General features: G+C 46.7%; 1 protein-coding gene across 34 annotated transcripts in view; it reads left to right on the top strand.

Moving 5' to 3' along the window:
* The window catches only part of LOC113578995 (neurexin-1a-like), a 297,820-nt gene that overhangs the window by 254,784 nt on the left and 25,407 nt on the right, over positions 1–17,629 (top strand). The window contains exons 1-2 of one of the 34 annotated variants that reach the window (XM_081714747.1): positions 4,497–4,606; positions 5,205–5,317. The exons of 32 other annotated variants lie outside the window; for them this stretch is intronic. In XM_081714747.1, coding sequence (XP_081570873.1) covers positions 5,240–5,317 — 78 coding nt within the window. In that variant the 5' untranslated portion in view covers positions 4,497–4,606; positions 5,205–5,239. Of the gene's footprint in view, positions 1–2,908; positions 4,319–4,496; positions 4,607–5,204; positions 5,318–17,629 lie in introns of those variants that run through there. One more of the 34 variants, XM_081714736.1, reaches the window with a different exon arrangement.

The following is a 17,629-nucleotide window of genomic DNA, read 5'->3' as shown; positions in this document are numbered from 1 at the left end:
GAAAATTATACTTGAACGGTCAGCTAAACGCTGAGAGCAAGAGATGAAATTAAAAAGATTTTTCAAATGGCGATGCCGTCTACTTTTTTGGTACAAATGCTGTTTTAATTTTTCAGAATAAGTAATGTCGTCTGATTTAGCTTCATTTGCTAATTATTATTATTTTTATATCTAATCAAATGTAAACTAGGCTACTGACATTTTAATTTGACAATTTAATAGTTCTGATATTCAAAGCTAATAGTCACAGTTCTATGAAACACCATAAATCATTAAAGTTTCTCCGTCTCTATCGCTCTCTCTCTCTCTCTCTCTCTCACTCTTCATCAGTGTGGTTTTCTACACCCGTTTTCTGGAAGCCAGTCTTCTTTGCGTTCTCCGCCCTGTCCAGTGGCCGTAACCTTCCACCTGGTACTTTCTATTCCTTACGGAGCAATTTGCACTAAGTGTTTATTTTTGACTTTGGTAAAATGGCCCAGTTCTGCTTGCCTTGGCCCAGAAACGCAGACCCAGACTCTGTGCTCTCTGCCTCCCTGCACTGGTGAGGCCACTCCTGTGATGCGTTCACTGACCAACAGAAGCAGCCTCACCCGCTCTCCGTATTAATAACCAAACATGATGCAGAGTATTGGCCAAATATGCTTTACAAACTCAAATTGAACAAAAAGGCACAAAAAAAAAAACCAATTAGAGTGCTACACCGTGTGCGGTACCCTTGATCTGAAAATGTTTTCCGTATTGAACATCTCAAGTGTCGTCTGATTGTTGGATTAGACGAATTTGATGATAAAAAAAAAAGGCAAAATTGAATTTTTATTAAGTTTCATCTAATTATAATGAGCTGTAGAAATCAAAAGTAATCGGTAGGAAGGGAAATCGGATGACGCTCGTGTGAAGAGCTTTCAGAGATGTTTGCTTCTTCAATATTGAATTAGTCGGAGACATCGACACAAAGAAGGATTGCAAGCGTGATGAATTGTGCCACATGGGCGACTTTTCGAGTTAGCCCATGCAATTTTATCCCCTCATTTAATAACACCCTCTCTTAGTCATCGAACGGTTTGTCCGGCCTTGAGGCAATCTCAGGAGCGGTTTTGGAGTAACATGCCCCGCCTCCTACGCTTGTTATCAGGGCTTTGTGTCCTGTTGGCCAGAGGGGAGCAGCCATGTCCCCGCCTGCACCGCCGGTGCGTCATTAGCGCTGTAATCCTGGCAGCTGTGTGACGGAGCGTGCGTGCCACCACCAGGGAGAGAGATCTGTAGCATCACAGCGGTGTGCCGCGTGCTCTCAGATAAGACGGATAGTTTGGACGGAAGCGAGGACTCTGAGAGACAGGCCGTATATCTGACGCTAACTCCAGCTTTTCCACGCTCAGAGATTCATCATTCCTACACGTTCTTGCGGCTCACTTAAGTAACGTCTTAGCACCCACAAGGCCTGTAGGGTCTCGCTTGAAATTTGGCACTGCTGGGTAGCATAATTGTTTATCCATTCTTCAGACAGAGATGGATGCAGAGATGGATCACCTTGTCCTGTAACTTTGATAAGAAAGTGCGACGTTTCTAATACTTTGGAGTAACAGAGGCGTAGAGAGATCCTCCATCATTTGAATAGTGTCCCACCGCGGTGTTCAGTTTGTTGGCCCCTTCTGACCTTTCACCCACTGAGGTTCAGAAGCTTCCTACTTTTTCTTTCTTTCGGTGTTGTTTTTCGTCACTTCTGTTGTTGTGGTTTGTTTTGTTTTTCTTTTCATTCTTGCAATGCTGGATAAATAACGTACTGTAAATAACGCAACAGTTGTGTCTGGAGCAGACGTTTCGAAGAATAACCCTACCAAGCCTAGAGTGAGCTGATTCATAAACTGGGCAACATTGCACATGCTCACTTCGCAGGGGTTTTTATTTTTCCTTTAGGGCTCCGTATAGTAAACGTAACTGCTGTATGTCATGGATACTAAAATACAAACCTCCAACTGATCGAAAGGCACATGGAGTCCATAAATAAATAAGCTTCCACTAATGGAACGTGCGTGTAGAATTGAACACTGTGTCAACCATCAGTGCTTCCTCTCAACGGTCCACGGGGCTTTGCGCTTTGAACTGATCGGCATTCTGCTACCTTTATTTACATTTGTCTGCATGTATAGCATCTTTTGCCGACCTCTCAACATTTGTGGTGCTTCTGTGATTCCTGCGCGTTAAGAGTTAACAGAGCTAGGGCAGCGTCACTAACCAGTCCACACTCTGAGGCCTGAGGCCCAGACCGGCCAGCTCCACCTTCTCTTCTCACCTGAGCCAATAGGGTGGTGAGAAGAGAGGGTTTCTGGGTAATGAAGGAATCCCCACCCAGGTGGAGAGCCAGAGAGTGGCTGGAGCTCTCCAAATCTAGGAGCCTCTCCTCTTGGCCAGCGCCATCGCCATCTGTACCGAACGACTTTGCTGCTTCTCACCAGCAGCTCAGACTCCGACTTTGAACAGACAACAGAGCACCCAGGTGACGTCATAGCAGATGTAACACAACCTGCTCAGAAGTGCAGGTTTCAGGGCTAGCTACAGCAGATGGATGTGGCCCAGAATCTGCTCTTATGGTTATTTTCACATAGTTCTTGTCCTTTAGCTGTTGTTTGTTGTTGTTGTTGTTGTTGTTGTTGTTGGGTTTTTTTCACGATTCCTTTTATTGCAGTTCAGGCGCACTTAGAGCAGTTCCCCACTGGCTCGCCCGGCCTCTTGTCGTCACTTCTCTGCCCTTTAGCACTCCAAGCAGCAGGCCGCAGTGCCTGCAATACAGATCCTTCACTATGAATGAAGGCACCAGCCCCTGATGGAGTGTGCACTCCCTGTAACCAAGCCCAGCCTCGTCCAATTAAGTGTTAATGCGCCTCTGACAAACTGCCCTCCTTCCCCGCAGACGGGCCTGACTCCGGCGACGGACGGCTCATTGGGCCGACAAACAAGACCCACACCCTCCCCTTCCCCTGAGGCGGAGCTTCAAACGCACTGGCCCCGGCGCTCTTATCGGCGGTCTGCTGAGCGCAAGGCCGACCCAAGGCCGATCCGGCTGGCTGTGTTCCACGGAGGCCGGTCCTTCCAGGCTGCTTTTGACAGATGAGTCACTTGCCTCTAAATAAATGTGCTGCTCGGACAGACTGGCCGCCTCTAGCAGTGCTGTGGAAGGCACGCGGGAAAACCAACACTCCCCTGCTCACGCCAGAGGTGCCATCCCTCCTCTGTCTCCACGGCTACCGTGCACATGCTACCTGTGTGGGGGGCATCTTTCACCAGAGTGGACTAACCGCCGTTTAGATTGATGTGGTAAACCAAAGCCATCTCCATGGCAGCATTGCACGACTTTTGTGTTCTCGTTCGCCGGACGCAATAACCAACGCACTACCGAACGCGTCAGACTTGGAATTAGGTGACCGGGATGTGCGTTAAGTGTTGAGCCTTCATCAGCAGGGCGTAAATAGTGCTGCTTTAATGTGTTGTGTAAGCGCATGAACATTAACATGCTGTATCCAACCAGACCGGCTGGGACCACAGCGCTTGGCAACGTGGTAGTCGGAGGACACCACAGGCACCAGGCAGACAGAGCTCCAGACCTCCTTAATTAAAACCAGGGTCGGGAAGGGACCACCCCCACCAGGTGCCAGCTGGAGAGGAGCGAATACCTCTTCCACACCACCGACAGTGACGGATCCGCCAGCACCTCGCTGTATTATCCAGAGTGGCCAGGGCCAGGATATTAATCACGCTCCCGCCGCTTGCCTGGGACGCCCAGACGCCGGCTCGTCACGGTTATTGCTCACCTGCAGCGGTGCGGGGCAAAAAAAAAAAAAAAGCACAAGGGGCAGAACAGGAGGGAGGGTCTGGTTTTTGTGGCATTCGCGACACGCCAGCGTCCCGTGCCCACGGCAGTACCGCCCTTCCGAGCTTTCTCAAGTGTTTCTCCCTTCCACTCATCCCCAGACAGTGTGGAGAAATGGCCGAGATGTGTCTGCCCTCCCCTTCGCCGATACTGTAACCGCATGTCACATCGTTTCTTTGCCTCGTGCGTTATTGCTTGATTACACGCATCGCACTTAATTACTAACACAAACGGGAGCAGCTGAATCTGACTTTGACAATGACTAACACAAACACCGGCAGTCCCAAGACTCTGCTGTTCTTGTACTGCAAATATGCCAGCCTTGGTAGAGATCCTAAAATCACCATTTGTTTTAACAGCGAAGTAACCTTAAGGCGATAACTTCTGCCTTTTTTTTTTTAACAATTGTTCAACTGTTTTGGTGTTAATCTGTATTCTTCCTCAAAACAATGACAGTTGGTGCTATTTGAGCTTTGATTGGTGTTGTTTTCTCAGCGTTAATTAGAAAATTCTCTAAGTGCGGCGTGCCGAGGAAAGCGTTCACCGTCTGTGCCTGCGCATATGGAAGGAAAAAAGGCGGGCTGGAGTAATCTGGAATCTCCTGATACCTGTACGCAACATTGTCCTGCAGGACTCCAAGACTGGCATAGCGATCTCAATTCCCCAGCCCTACCCCAGAAGCCCTGAAGTGACCCCCTCAGACGACTTGCTAACAGACAAAGAATTCTTCTCTTCAAAGTGGTACTCTAAACTTTCTATCCAGTGTGGCTCTTGGCACATCTGCACAAACTGCTGTATGGTGCGTAAACCCGTGCCGTAGGCCACGGGGGTAGTGAAGGTGTACTGAAATCACGATCAAGCCGATTCACGGCTTGAAAGACGATGAAAGTTTAGAGCTCGTTAGGACTAACGGCGTGGAGCTCTGGGAGTAGGAGAGCCATTTTATCATTTATGTACGTGCGTGGTGCCTTGCTGTTAGCCTCTGGTCTTCCTCCCAGCTTCTGTATACTTTATTATACTTTATCATCACGCACCTGTAGGGGTGTGGAGCGGAAGAGTCGTTGAGGAGAACTCCCTCAAATGTGAGCAAGAAAGTGTGTGTGTGTGTGTGTGTGTGTGTGTGTGTGTGTGTGTGCGTGCGTGCGTGTGTGCAGTTATTAACATTGCTCAAAAGTGGCTATAAGTACCCTTTTGAGTTCTCTCCTCCACGCATCGTACGTGGAGAATCTGACTTCCTTCTCCCTCTGACTTTGCTCCCTGCACACAATCGCAGTGTAATTAATCAGCTAGAATTGCAACTCTGTGAGTCATTAGTTTTCAAATGACCTCCCTCTTTCAGACAGATGATGAGAGCCACCTTCCATTACATCCGGGATGCCTGTTACATCTCTGGATGGGTCTCGGCCATGCCTTCATTACAGCTACAGCAATTATCTGCTTGGATCCAGCATAGTGAGTTTTACTTACCATACTTTGAGAGTGCAGCAAAAGGTAACTCTTTCTACACGGAGCTCTGATAGATAGAACTAAGAATAAATCTGCTTTAAGCAGACAGTTGTAATTCCGTAAATTCAAATAAAGAAGAAGCCCAGACATGCACAAAAGCAATGCTAATTTCCATAGTCCAACCTTTATTGGATCTCTTATCTGCCCGGGTCAGGATCTGATTGGTGTGTCGCTTCTGTGCATAATTAGGCTTGACCCCTATACTTCATATCGTGACCCCGCCCTCCTTCACATGCACAAAGATGGTGCTCTAGCCATTCAGAGTAAACGGTTTCCGCATCAGTAATTAGCTTCTGGGACAAGTTCTTGGGCAAAACCCACTGCTTTATGGTTGACAAAGGCAAAGGAGGATTTTCGAGGTTCATTGTTAATTTAAGATAATGGGTTATAGCTCAGCATCTAAAGCAAAGTATTATGGCCAAAGTAGTGCACCAACAGAATGGTTTCAGCTGACGCGTTGCAGTGTGGGGACGCGGAGGTAGTCGGATCCAAAAAAATGGCAACATGGTCGATAACAGATGATGGCCTGAAAGGAATAAGGTCCAGCAGTCAGCTAAATGCGAACCGGCCTTGTTAGCAAGCACCCGTGGCTAGCCGTGTTAGCGGGTTTAGCCGGTGACTTTGAAGCCAGCTGCGAGTTTGCGGCTAGTTGTTTCCGCTCACCAGTCGCAGCAACCCGGCTTTACAGCTTGCACGACCCACTGAGCCCAAAGCTCAGTTTGGCAGGCTGTGAAAGTCGACGCTTTATTATGGATGGATTAGCTGCGGGGCCTCGCTTGCGCGCACACAAACACTGGCGGGTTTTTTTTTTCCCCACACGCAGGCACCGTCAACTGAACGCCATCCTCTGCAGATGGTTCCGCTATGGCCGAGTTGCTCCGGTGGTGACCGTGCCCTCAGTTTCGTCCGCTCTGGTCTCTCTCTCTCTCTCTCTCTCTCTCTCTCTCTCTCTCTCTCTCTCTCTCTCTCTGTCTGTCTCCCCCTATATCTCTATCTTTCTTTTTCTCGCTCCCCTCCTCAGACACAACCACAGCGCTTTAGCCACCCACTGTTTAACCGAGACAGATTGAGTCTTGACTTACAAGGACACTCCCTGAGGTGGATGGCTGCATGTCAGGCTGCTTCAGCCTGGGGAACTTGTACAAACTCTGGGGGCTATGTGCGTTGCAGCAGATGTGAAAAGCACATGGCTTCAAATCATAGCGCACACACGCACACACACACACACACACACACACACACACGTGCGCACACACACTCCAACCTCCTTTTGAACATTCATATCCTGACGTTTCTCTTATGGGGGCTGCTGTGCAATATGTGAGGTTTTCCGGGTCCTTCAAGTATTGATATAAACAGTAGTTTTGTTCACATTCGATTGCTTTTGGATTTGCAGGACACATGCAATTTCAGTGTACAAGAAAATGGCCAGATTGTTTCTTTCATATGCTTCAAATGGGTGTGATGACAAGTTAAAATCAAGCAAGAGGGCTTAAACTATGCATCATTCCCACTCAGCTATTGTCACACAGAAGTATTGAATATTGCAAAGTGTGTTTAAAGCTGTCACTTTAATGTTTTGTTTATTTAAAATACAGGCAATTTTGGTGTTAGGGCGTGCCTAGGAATTAAACCTTCTCTGATCTGCGCCTTTTCCAGCAATGCTGCCTAGCTCTGTGTAGCCCTGCAAGGATAATATTAGTTTCTCTCTTGTACTTAGTTGAGATCAGCTCTGCCAGTATTGTTTACTGCGTACACAAGGGTGAAATCCAGCCCAGTGAAGTGGCTTTCCACAGGCTCTATTGTCCTGGAGTGATTTCTTTGGTGGAAGGTCGTGTGTGTGAGAGTGATCAGAAGCACTTATTGAGGCCCCTGAAGGGGATTATGTTGAGCTGTGGTCTGAGCTGTGGTGTTTGCTGTGGTCTGAGCTGTGGTATTTGGTTTGGTCTGAGCTGTGGTGTTTTCTGTGTTCTGAGCTGTGGTGTCTGCTGTGGTCTGAGCTGTGGTGTTTGCTGCTGTGGTGCTTGCTGTGGTGCTTGCTGTGGTGTCTGCTGTGGTCTGAGCTATGGTGTTTGGTTTGGTCTGAGTTGTGGTGTCTGCTGTGGTGTTTGCTGTGGTGTCTGCTGTGGTCTGAGGTGTGATGTTTGCTGTGGTGTTTGGTTTGGTCTGAGTTGTGGTGTTTGCTGTGGTGTTTACTCTGGTATTTGCTGTGGTCTGATATGTGATGTTTGCTGTGGTCTGAGCTGTGGTGTTTTTTGTGGCCTGAGCTATAGTGTTTGCTGTAGTGTTTGGGGTGGTGTTTACTCTGGTATTTGCTGTGGTTTGAGATAGGATGTTTGCTGTGGTCTGAGCTGTGGTGTTCGCTGGGGCCTAAGTTGTGGCGTTTCCTGTGGTGTTTGCTGTGGTGTTTGCCATGCTCTTAGCTGTGGTGTTTGCTGTGCCTGCTTTGAAACATACATTGGGCTGTGGTCAGAAATCCCATGCCACACCAACACTAGATGCTGGCAATAGCCTACAACTTTCATAACTCTTGGTATAGTTCACAAGATCTGTGCTCATGAGCTGTTTTCCAGTTGTATAGTACAACAGATCTCATGCATTACCGGCCTGCGTGCGTTCACTTTGTGTTATGGTGACCTAGGCTTGATTTACAAAGTGTACTCTAAAAGCTAAAAAATCAAATCAATTTTAGCTGAACTGAATTGCTATTTGTGTTTCTACACCAGCTCAGTCAGAAAATAAGTGCAGGTAGATGACGGTCCTTTCTGAGCTATAGACTCCTTTTTAAACTCCAGGGTACAGCTTAAAGAAACTGAGTTTTGAATATAACTGTCTTTTTCAAAAGGCTGCCCAACATAGAACATTTACCCAGCAGTCTTATTTCTCACAGATGTCTCTTTTTTCCTCCTGTATCCCTGAGAGCGTGCCAGCTTGGCATCGGCTATTTCTGTTTCCTTTCCGAAGCGTCATATCACAAAATGACAATGTCAGACTGAGCATAAACTTTTAAGGCGTTACGCACGCCAGTCTTGCCTGACAGGAGAGGAAAATGTTACCCCAAAAATTCCACCTGAATCCTTCTCATCATTTTCTAGGCCTTGGCTCGCCAATCAGATGCATTCATTGCGTTTGTTGATAGAATTTCTGCTACCGGAGAGAACGGTGAGCGCTCCTAGTTTTGAATAATAGATAGTGAGCTGCTGGGGTATCAGTAGGGAATGTTATATAACAGCCATCCTCGCTCTGTCAGAAATCTGTTATATCACACACTCCCTCATGCCCTCTCCTCAATCAAGCGTTTGTAGCAACAGAGAGACGTTTGATCATTGCCAAAGTTGTAATCTGAATCACGTTCGCAAACAATGAAGGAAGGAGTACGTGAATGTACAATACATGCCTCTTGCTTGAAAGACATTGTCATGTATGTCACATCAACACTCAGCAAGTCATGTTTTTTTTGTTTCTGTGCACAACAAAGAGTTCTGACCAATGGGAGCTCTTGTCAGGAGACCAAAGCTCTTAAATGAAGAACTAGTATGAAAAAAAATCAATAAGGACAGATTTCAGGCAGCATGGATGACCTTGAATCTTAGCTGGTGTTTTTTTGTTGGGTTTTTTTGCTCCCTTGTTTTAGAGAGTCACCTTTTTTGGACGTTTTCTGTCCCTCTTCTGTGTTTGGCCTTTTTTGAGACGTTACCAGAACACTGGAACTGTGATTTTTTTTACTTGCGAGTTGCGAATTACTGGATGTATTGTTCATTCTTCTTGCTAAGACCACATCTTTGCTGAAGTCACGTTTGGTAAAGACAGATTATAAGTCTTATAGCCCTGCAACCTATAGTGTGGTTTCAGAGACATGCGGCGTTCTCCTAAGTGACCTGGCCCAGTCCATGTTGGAGTAAAAGAAAAACGTTTGCTAAACTCTCCATATAGGTCACGTATCTTGGGACAGCTAAGTCAGAGTATGGGGGCAGCAACAAGAGTCTTAGCTGTAATTCTTCACCTTCTTAGCAACCGCATTCTTACAGCTTGGCTATCCACGTACCTCCTCTGTCTGTGCTGGCTGAGTTTCTAGCCTTGCCGTAATTAACACGGGCAGAGAAGAGTCAAGCCAATTGAAGTAGTTGTCTACACTCTGCACATTCACCCCCCCCCCCCCCCCACATAATTAGAACTGGCCAAAGTTGAACTTCTGTTGCAACGTAACTTCGGTTGCAACGTGATGAGCAATCCCTTTAAAGAATTCTGCACAAGGCCTTGTACAGCAAAGCAATACCGAGTGACCCTGGTCTTGTGAGTGGGAAATGTAAGGTGTACAGCACCACTGGCTGATGTCACTAGATCGCCCTGATGGGTGTCGCCGCATTGGCTATTGGATTCCTGATTGGCCCCAGTTCTGGCCCTACCTGATACTATTATTCATGGTCTCCTACAGCTGACTCTTATTTTGAAAACATTAGGACCTGTTTCTCTGTTGCACTGGTCTTTTGCATGACTGAGTAGGTTTTCTGGTGTCTTACTGGTGTCTTTCTTTATGTCAAGCAGACTTCATTTGGTTTGTGGTAGTAGGCTGGATATCTTCTTCTCCAGTCTACTATGGGCCTCGTACCAGCTACAGTTAGTGGATAAACTCCAGTGAATTCACTCAGCACATGCAACCAGGTACATGTCCTGTATATACGCATCACAGTCAGTAGCCTGCAAATGAATCATATTCTATATTCATTTATGTTTTGCTTTTCCAAGGTTTGTTGCAGTTTGAGTTCTACCTCTAAGCTAAATATAAACATATGGGAGATGAAAAAAAGCTTAAAGGCTTACCACCCCCACCCCAAAAAAAAGCCTAAAGGCTATTGCGCGTAGCTTGTCCCAGCCGTTGTGTCCTGGGATCCCATGAACACATGCGCTAATCGCTTTAGCAGGGGTGTGAGAGCACCGTGGCGCACGGGTTCTGCTCCATCCATATGGCAGACATTACTCCTCCCTCCTCTTGACCCAAGCTTAAGGTCTGAGGTGTCTCGGTGGTGGGGTCTAGGTCCGATATGACGGATGACAGAGGATGTGATATCAGAGACCAGAGCGTGCCCTTAGTTGGAACCTGAGGCTCTGAGTGGCAGCGGATATCCATCAGTACATCCCCTGAAAACTGCCCTTCAGTGTCCACTAGCTCACACACACACTCTCTCTCTCCCTTTCACAAATCACAAATCTTCAGTTGTCATTGGAAGAGATTCTGAAAGCGTTTAAATGACTTGAGTGTACTCTGATAACGGTAAACGTTTTTGTTACTTTTCTTTGTCCATTGGTTTTATTTTCCTTAATTTTGACAATTTACAACTCCATGATTAAACTCCACTTCATAGGCATCTCATGTCTGACTTACGGCCTGGAGAGACTTGGATTGTCTTCCTTTATGTAGACCGATCAAGGCTGCACTGTACTACAGTACTACATATCACTGCAGAGAAAATGCTATCACATAATCCATGTTCATTCATTGTCCAAAATGTGCGCGCCACTACCGCTAACGAACAGTCTCACTTTGCTCGGGGCGCTTAAGGAAAGTCCCCGCCCACTTTTTTCACGTCTGTCTGTGATTGGCTGGGCCGTGTGTCCCGTGGCCTGGCCCTGGTCCTCGTTCTGACGTGGTGGGTGTTTGCTGGGTGGAGGGGCAGACTCTAGAACGCTCCCTCTGCTGCGCTACTGCCGGAATGTTCTTACTTCTCGCCTCATCCTTCCTCCTCTCACTCTTCCTCTAGGTAAAGCTTTTGTTTCTGTGCTTGAACCTTCCCAAGTACTGTAATAATGATGCTCTCTCTCTCTCTCTCTCTTTCTCTCTCTCTCTCTTTCTCATTTTCCTTTTTAACACAATTTCTCCTTGTTCTGCTCTTTCTTAGCGTGCTGTAATTAATCCTGCGCGCGCGCGCGTGTCTCTGTGTGCGCACCCGTGCATACATGTGCGTGCCTGAGTGCATGTGCGAGTGTTTGTTTGTTTGCTTTCTGTCCCTGAATGTAATGGCAGCTCGTGCGGTGTTCCAATCTTTCATCACACATATCCCATCAATAATTCAGCACCGCCTTCGCCTCCCGAGCATGATTAGCATTGGCCTCCTTAACGGCCTCCCGTGTGGTGGGGAACTGTCAAAGAAACAAAAACTAAATCAAAATTAAATGCAAGAAAAGGACTTTAATCTTTTCTTTGCTGCTGTTTGCATGTAATGGGCGCTTCAGCTCACACTTTTAGCACAGAGTCGCTGTAAATATCCGCCTGAAAGCTTTTCATAGTGTGGAAGGAGGAGGGACCAAAGTAGCCTGTCATTTCCAGACTGGAGCTGAGCCTCATACCTAAACCAACATGCTCACAACAGTTCCCAACAGTTCACAAGCATGATCTCTTTCTAGGTAAGAGGGGGATTCTGTAATACCTGGCCCAGTGGCTAGCAGGTTTCCTCTGAGCGCTGGGGTTTTGGGTTCCAGTCCCTATCTGGCTGCAGTTTCCTTATTCTCCCCATGTCTGTGTGGGTTTCCTCCAGGGTCCCCAGTTTCCTCCCACAGTCGGAAAACATGGAGGTTAGGTCGACTGGCTGTCACAGACAAATTGTCCTAGTGTGTGAGCATGGTTGGGTGTGTCTGCATGTGTAATAAAGCTGCCATAGTGTGAGTGTGTGTGTGAATGATTGTGTGTCTGCATGGCCAGTGGTGGAGGGTGATCTGTCCTGGGTGGTGTCCTCTCTCCCCTCCCTGCACCTGATACAGTCCCCCGGGGGGCTGAGGTTTCCGGTTGAGAGTACGGTGTGTGTGTGTGTGTGTGTGTGTCCGTCCCAGGGGGCTGAGGTTTCCGGTTGAGAGTACACTGTGTGCAACTGGAAGTAAAAAGCCATGTGTGTTAATTGTGAAGCGACCTTGTGTTCCTTGAAAGGTGCTTTATAAATATAACTAAATATAACTTCATTCATTCCTACAAAGATCTACAAATGGAACAATAATAATATTGATCTTCACACAGTTGTATAAAACTCTGAAACCAGCTTTAGCAACACTGCTACCCTTAGTAACACACACCATTTCCCTTACTCTTTTTTCCTGCTAGTCTCTGGTTGGATCCGTTGATGCACAGACGATCGTCTTCCTCTGCGTTTTCCCAGACTCGGCTGGCTATTGATTTCTGAGGGTGGACTAAATTTTCTAATGTTTCCATTACAAATCACTTGTGGGTGTTGTTAGAACTGGGCAGGTGGTGCCATGGACATTGACTTGGGGACATGCCATCCTGTTGCTTGGTCACGGGTTCTGCAGTGGATGGAGACACTAAATCGTCTCTTGGAACACTGCAAAGGAGACGCAGGTGTAAAACGTACAACATGCATGTCCAACGTACAGCTGCACTGCTGACCTGGTCACTATGGCTGGTGTTACACTGGTGACTTTACGCTACCCCAAAGCCTGTTTTTCTTTTCTCATGTTTAACCCTTAGCATTGTAGCTGTAGCGCTTTAAAATTGATTATGTTAAGAGGAAGAAGTGAACTTATGACTGTAGATTCCCAAGACACGATGATATAGAACAGCCCGCTGTTATGACCTCTGCACAAAACTAAGACTGTAAACTTGAAGTTGTAAAGTTGTTTGTTGTTTTTTGTTGTTGTTGTTGTTTTTGTTGTTTTACTAGAAGAAATTTAACTTTTTTTTTCCAGCCTGTAGCTGGTCTCTCCAAAACATGTTCACGATGCCAGTTTGTTCTGATGCACAGCAAGTGTACGTGATGGATTTTTGATCATCCATTTTAGCAAAAGCACTGTGGTCTGGCAGCGTGGCTTAGCCAACATGTGACTGTCTAGCACTCCAACTAACTTACAGAGTTCCAGCTGATGGTTCCCTGTGCGGAAGCAACAGTCTATCCCAGGACATGTTGAGGCCAGTAGGTAGATGTCATTAGCCAAACTTACCAAGCTGACTTGAAATCGTGGCAGGGCCGTTTCTGAGCGTGAACCGTGATGAATAGTTTTTTAAGACAAAGCCAAGCTGATCTAATCAGCTTCATTGCCAGGATACAGGAATAGAGTAGGTGGTCCCTTTACCAGCTGACACTAAATCAGTCCTGACAAATAATGAGCGTTGTAGCCCTGGGTTAAACAAATGCAAATGGTTCTAAAAAAGAGTGACTGATGCAGGTATGCCAAACTAAGGGCACTCTACGTACGCTAAATACACCACAGTTCTTAAATCACATCGGACTGTGAAAAGAGGCCACCTCAGGGAGAGAAGCTGGCCATGGGATCGTCCGGCTCAGCTGTTTTGATCAGCTGCTCAGCTGCCTTCGACACATGACCCCACAGCATTAAACCAGCAGGGGAGTCCAGGGGTTTTGTGTAGTCAGAGGTTTGTGTGCATGCTGTATATTGGTTTATAGTTCATACTTTATACTGCTCACAGCAATGAGCATAGCCGGACCGCTTTCTGAAACATTCTTTGGAAACCATGTGTGCTACACTGTAATTTTTTGCACACACATGTATATATACACTATATGTACTCGTGATATGTACATGTGAATTTTATTATGATATTTGCCATTTTTACCCATTAATCTACACTTAATCACCCATAATGACAAACTGAAAACAGGTTTTAGAGAGTTAGGGTTAGGGTTTAGAAATGAATTACAAATGAAAAACTAATATTCACAAAATAATTCCAACACTTTATAGAAACCACGTTAGCCTGCAGCTATCATCTTGGATACATCTTTGCACACCTGGACTTGGGAAGTTTATCCCAATCTTCATGGCAAAGATTCAATGGTTTTACACAAGTGATGCACAGTTTTTCACCAGACATAGAGTTCACTGACATTTACAGCAGTTAGCTGAAACTTTTATCCAAAGCAACTGAGGGTTAAGGGTCTTGCTCAGGGGCCCAACAGCAACTTGGCAGTGGTGGGGCCTGAACTGACAACCTTCCATTTACAAGTCAAGTACCTTAACCACTGAGCTACAACTACCTTTACATACCGTTCAGCAAACTCCAAGCAGGCTGCCATGTATCTTTTACTCAACAGTGGCTCCAGATTTGCTACTCTGCCATAGAGGGCTGATATACAGAGTGTTGCAGAGATGATTGTCCAACAGGTAGGTTCTCCCATCTCTGTACAGGATGTCTGGACCTCTTTGAGAGTGATCGTTGGGTGCTTTCTTATGTCTCTGATCAAAATCACCAATCTTGCGCAAATCACCAATTCTGAGGAGGGTTCAAGCGTGTACCAGCTTCTTCCATTTCAAAATGATTGAGGCCACTGTTATCCTGCAAACACTCAAAGCTTTAGATAACTTTTTTAGAAATTTGCTCTGATCTGTAATTACCACAGTTTGATCGTAGAGATCACATTGTCCAGGCAATGCAGCAAAAATTGCGGGCCCTAATAGACCTAGATGTGTGCCTTTCCAAACTCTTCTCAATCAATCTATATTACAACAGGCGAATGCCAAATGAGTTCTAGACAAATCCCAAGGATAATTAAAGCAAACAAGGATGCACCTGACAACAATTTAGCGTGCCACAGCTAAGAATCTGAATACTTTCTTGAATAAGAGGTTTCAGGTTTTGATTGTTAATTAATTTGCAGAACTCTGTAAAAGCATGTTTTCACTTCATTATGAGTGATTACGTGTCGATTGATGGGAAAAATAGCAATTATATCAGTTCAAATTAAAATTAACACCATTGTGCAAGTGTGCAAAAAGTAAATGGTACTGAATACTTTCTGAATCAAATGTGTGTGTGTGTGTGTGTGTGTGTGGGGAAAAAAAGCTGTGTGTGTGTATATGTGTGTATGTGTGTGTGTGTGTGTGTGTATGTGTGTATATATATATATATATATATATATATATATATATATATATATATATATATATATATATATATACCTACAGCATTGGAAGGTAACAGCCATAAAGAGTTTAGTGTATTCCCTGTTCCAACAAACCTTCTTCAACTTGGATTGATAATCCACTCTGCGTGACCTTGTGCTGCAGACTAAATCTTCACATGCCTTTCACACACTGACAGAACCAAAAACAAAACTTAGATCACGGAAGAATCTTGTTTTTCCAATCACATTTGGGGAAACATTTGAAAAAGGAGATTTCTGTGCCAGAGCTCTGTCAGAATTCACCCTGTTTGTCATTGACACACTTTGCACGGAGGTGGCTACATGCACGAGAGCCCTGCACGGCGGCTGTGCACGCACACGCTCTCCGCCGCGCAGCGGGACGGGGCCACGGATGACAGGGTGGGGCGGTAGGGGCGCGGGACGACCCTCGGCCAGCGTCCCAAGCTTCCCGCTGCGGTCCTGAGAGGTGAGGAACTGGGAGAGAGAGCTAGAAGCCATTAATCTCCAGCTCGGAGTGCGTCTATGTTAGGAAGACAAATCTGGCTCTGTCACCCGACGAGGGACCAGGAGCGCGTGTCAACGCCTAGGGAAAGCTACGCAGGTGGAGATTTGCAGGCAGGCTCAGTGCTGTGGTGTAGTAGCCTCTCTATTACGCAGGGGTGTGCGCACACACACACACGCGCTGATGTACCCGCACAAGAGTTCCTGTGTCTCCCTTGCCTTCCCTCTCTCTCTCATTGTCTTTCTGTCACCATCTTACAGTCTCCTTTGCATTCCGCTTGTCTCTCTTTTCTGGTATCTTCCTCCCCCTTGCAAGTCCTCTTGTTTCTTTTTTTTCTGCCCTGCCTCTTTTTCTGTCTGTGCATCTCCTGCTTTCTCGTTCCGTGTTTTCCTCCCTCTCTCTCTCTCTCTCTCTCTCTCTCTCTCTCTCTCTCCATCTCTCTCACTCTCTCACATTTTAACATGTACCCGTGATAATCAGCATTCAAGCTAGACACCGCCGGTAGCACTGATAGCGGCGCTTTGCTCCAACCTCCAGCACATCATCGCCGTATTACAGTGTGGAAGCTTGCGAGTGAAGCCATGATTGATGTGTCTGTGGGATGGCATCAAGTGGCAGACCGGCAGCTGGCAAGCTTTCAAACCACAGCAGGACGGCACTTGCCGAATCCTCCCGGTGTTTACAGTGAGCTTCGTTCGAAAACCTGCTTGAGTCTCAGGCTGCCTTTGCTGTCCACTCCGGCAATTCCCGATTGGAACGCCGGCACCGACGGATTCAGAACAAGTGTCAGTCGCTACCTTCATATGTACGTGGATATTATTCATGCTGTCATAATTCCATATATGTTGCGGTACCGTGCCTCTGCTGTTTTGCGTTTTTGCTGAACGTGTCAGCATGGTCACACTGTGGCGGTTGCCGGGAGGCTGGATTCGCTCCCCACAGGCTTGCAGCAGGGCGTACAGAAATCCGCCCCCAAGCCGACATCCGTCCACCGCAAAAGCACCGAGCTCTCCGCCTCCTCCTCCTGATGCTCCAGAAGAAGCGTGTCACGTGCCTCCTTGATCGAGTACGCCTTCCTGCCTGCCCCCGCCCTCCCTCGACTTGACTGACAGATCGGCGCAGAGGAGAGCCGCAGATGGCCCAAATTGGGATCATATTTATCAGCAATGTGGGACGGAGGAGAGAGACAACAGCTGGAGGAGGACGAGAAGACAGTCGGCACGCCACAGACATGCGGTCCCATTATCACTCAAGGCTGCGATGCATAATGTAGGCTGTTTGTTTGGCGATGGATGCAGCTAAGGCCCTGTACATTTTTGAACAGTATAGAACCAAGAGCCAGTGCGTAAAGTGTGCGTGGACCCTTATTAAATATTTTGTCTGCCCTTGGAGCATGCTTATCTTAGATGTGCCAGAAGTGTAACATATTCACAAGCGTCTGTCTAAGTTTTGTTATAAGCAGAAATCGCTGAATGCGCCAACATTCCTGGTTATTCCAGGTCACCAGGTGCCTCTTAGCAGGTACGGCAAAGCCCGCAGTGCGTTCCGGTAGGATGGGACCCCAGTCGTTTTTCTAACGCTCTCTTATCATCCGTTTACTGCAGTGGGCATGCCAGTTCTGCGTGCCAGAAGACTCAGATCCCCCAGTGAACGCTACCCTGAAATACAGCCAAGCGAAGAACCCATCATGCCTTCATTTTAATGAGGCCTTATCAGCACTTGGGCCATTTCCAGAAACCTCCATTTTTGCTCTTCTGTGTACTTCACTCTCATCAACTACTCTTTGCTCGCTCTGTCTGTCTGCAGCTGCCTGTCACCAGCATACAGGGTTCTGTGAGCATTTCTGCTTTAAATTTTGGTCTATTTTAT

The sequence above is a fragment of the Electrophorus electricus genome, chromosome 5 (genome assembly GCF_041902795.1).
Source record: "Electrophorus electricus isolate QZ-2024a chromosome 5, ASM4190279v1, whole genome shotgun sequence".
In the NCBI taxonomy this organism is placed as follows: Eukaryota; Metazoa; Chordata; class Actinopteri; order Gymnotiformes; family Gymnotidae; genus Electrophorus; species Electrophorus electricus.
This window is presented reverse-complemented; position numbering and strand designations above follow the sequence as displayed.